This window comes from Charadrius vociferus, unplaced genomic scaffold (assembly GCF_000708025.1).
Source record: "Charadrius vociferus isolate BGI_N301 unplaced genomic scaffold, ASM70802v2 scaffold917, whole genome shotgun sequence".
NCBI classification, from domain to species: Eukaryota; Metazoa; Chordata; class Aves; order Charadriiformes; family Charadriidae; genus Charadrius; species Charadrius vociferus.
In genome coordinates, this window is record NW_009649175.1 from 1344952 (window position 1) to 1345980 (window position 1029).

At 66.3% G+C, this 1029-nt stretch overlaps 1 protein-coding gene across 1 annotated transcript in view; it reads right to left on the reverse strand.

Annotated features, from left to right (window-relative positions):
- Positions 1-625, reverse strand: part of HSPB8 (heat shock 22kDa protein 8) — a 4410-nt gene extending 3785 nt beyond the window's left edge. Inside the window, exon 1 of the mRNA XM_009888625.1 lies at positions 334-625. Within this exon, the coding sequence (XP_009886927.1) occupies positions 334-625 (292 nt within the window). The remainder of the gene's footprint in view (positions 1-333) is intronic.
- Between the last annotated feature and the right edge of the window lie 404 nt (positions 626-1029).

Genomic DNA, 1029 nt, shown 5'->3' on the forward strand with positions numbered 1-1029 from the left:
GAGCCGGCTGCTTTCACCCCAGTGTCACCCGTTAAAAATACCCCCTTGGTGGGGCTGGGCCAAGCTGCTCCCCTCACTGTAAAGCCACGTGTCCCCACGCCGCCCAGCAGCCCACTGTACTGGGAAATGGGTCACCGGTGGCACCCCCAGCGCAGCGCTGCGAGGGCACCCACGGGTGGATATTTGGGGGATGCCGGGGCAGGGGATAGACCGCTTTCATGGCCGGGAGTGGGGGGGGTCTTGATCACTCAGGGCCGCCCGCAGAACGGGGCTGTGGGATGCGGAGGGAAAGCTGCGCTCCAAGGGATGCTCCTCTCCGGCCCCACTTCCCGCCTTCCCTGGCTGGGCACGGAGAAATGCCCCCTACCCGCAGGAAGGAGAGTGATCCCGGGCAGCAGGCGGGCAGGATCCTCATGGGGCTGCTCAGCACCTGCCTCTTCCTCTTCCTCCTCCTCCTCGCCCCACTGCATGCCCCGGCCCTGCCGCAATCGCCCTGCGCGGGCAGGGTGAGGCAAGCCGGGGGGTACCTGGTGGCAACGAGGGGCTCCTCGTGGAGGTGGTCCAGGCACGGCTCGGGTGGGCGATGGGATGTGCCGGAGGATGGGATGTCATCAGCGAGGGTCATGCCGGATACGGGACCACTTCCTCATGCCGCATCCTCCCTCCTGGCACTGCCTCACGCTCCTTCTCTCCAGCATCTGCAATTTTTCTAATAGACTTGATGGAACTAATTACAACAGGAAGACTTTAATGCAGCACAGGCCGCGCAGCAATTCAGCCTCTGGTCACTCCAGCGGCATTAATCACACTGCACCGACGCGGCATCGCTGGGGGAAGGAGCTGCCTCTCCTCGGCGCAGGGCAGAGCTGCTCCCCTGCGCTCAGCTCCTTTGCCCCCCCACGTGTGGGGACAGCCAGGCACGGCAGGGGTCTCCCCTGGGGACCGAGGGGGTGCCAGGAGATGCCCGGGGAGGTCCCAGGTGCCGGCTGAGCATCCCTGGGTGCGGGGAGGCAGCGGGCAGCGGGGGGG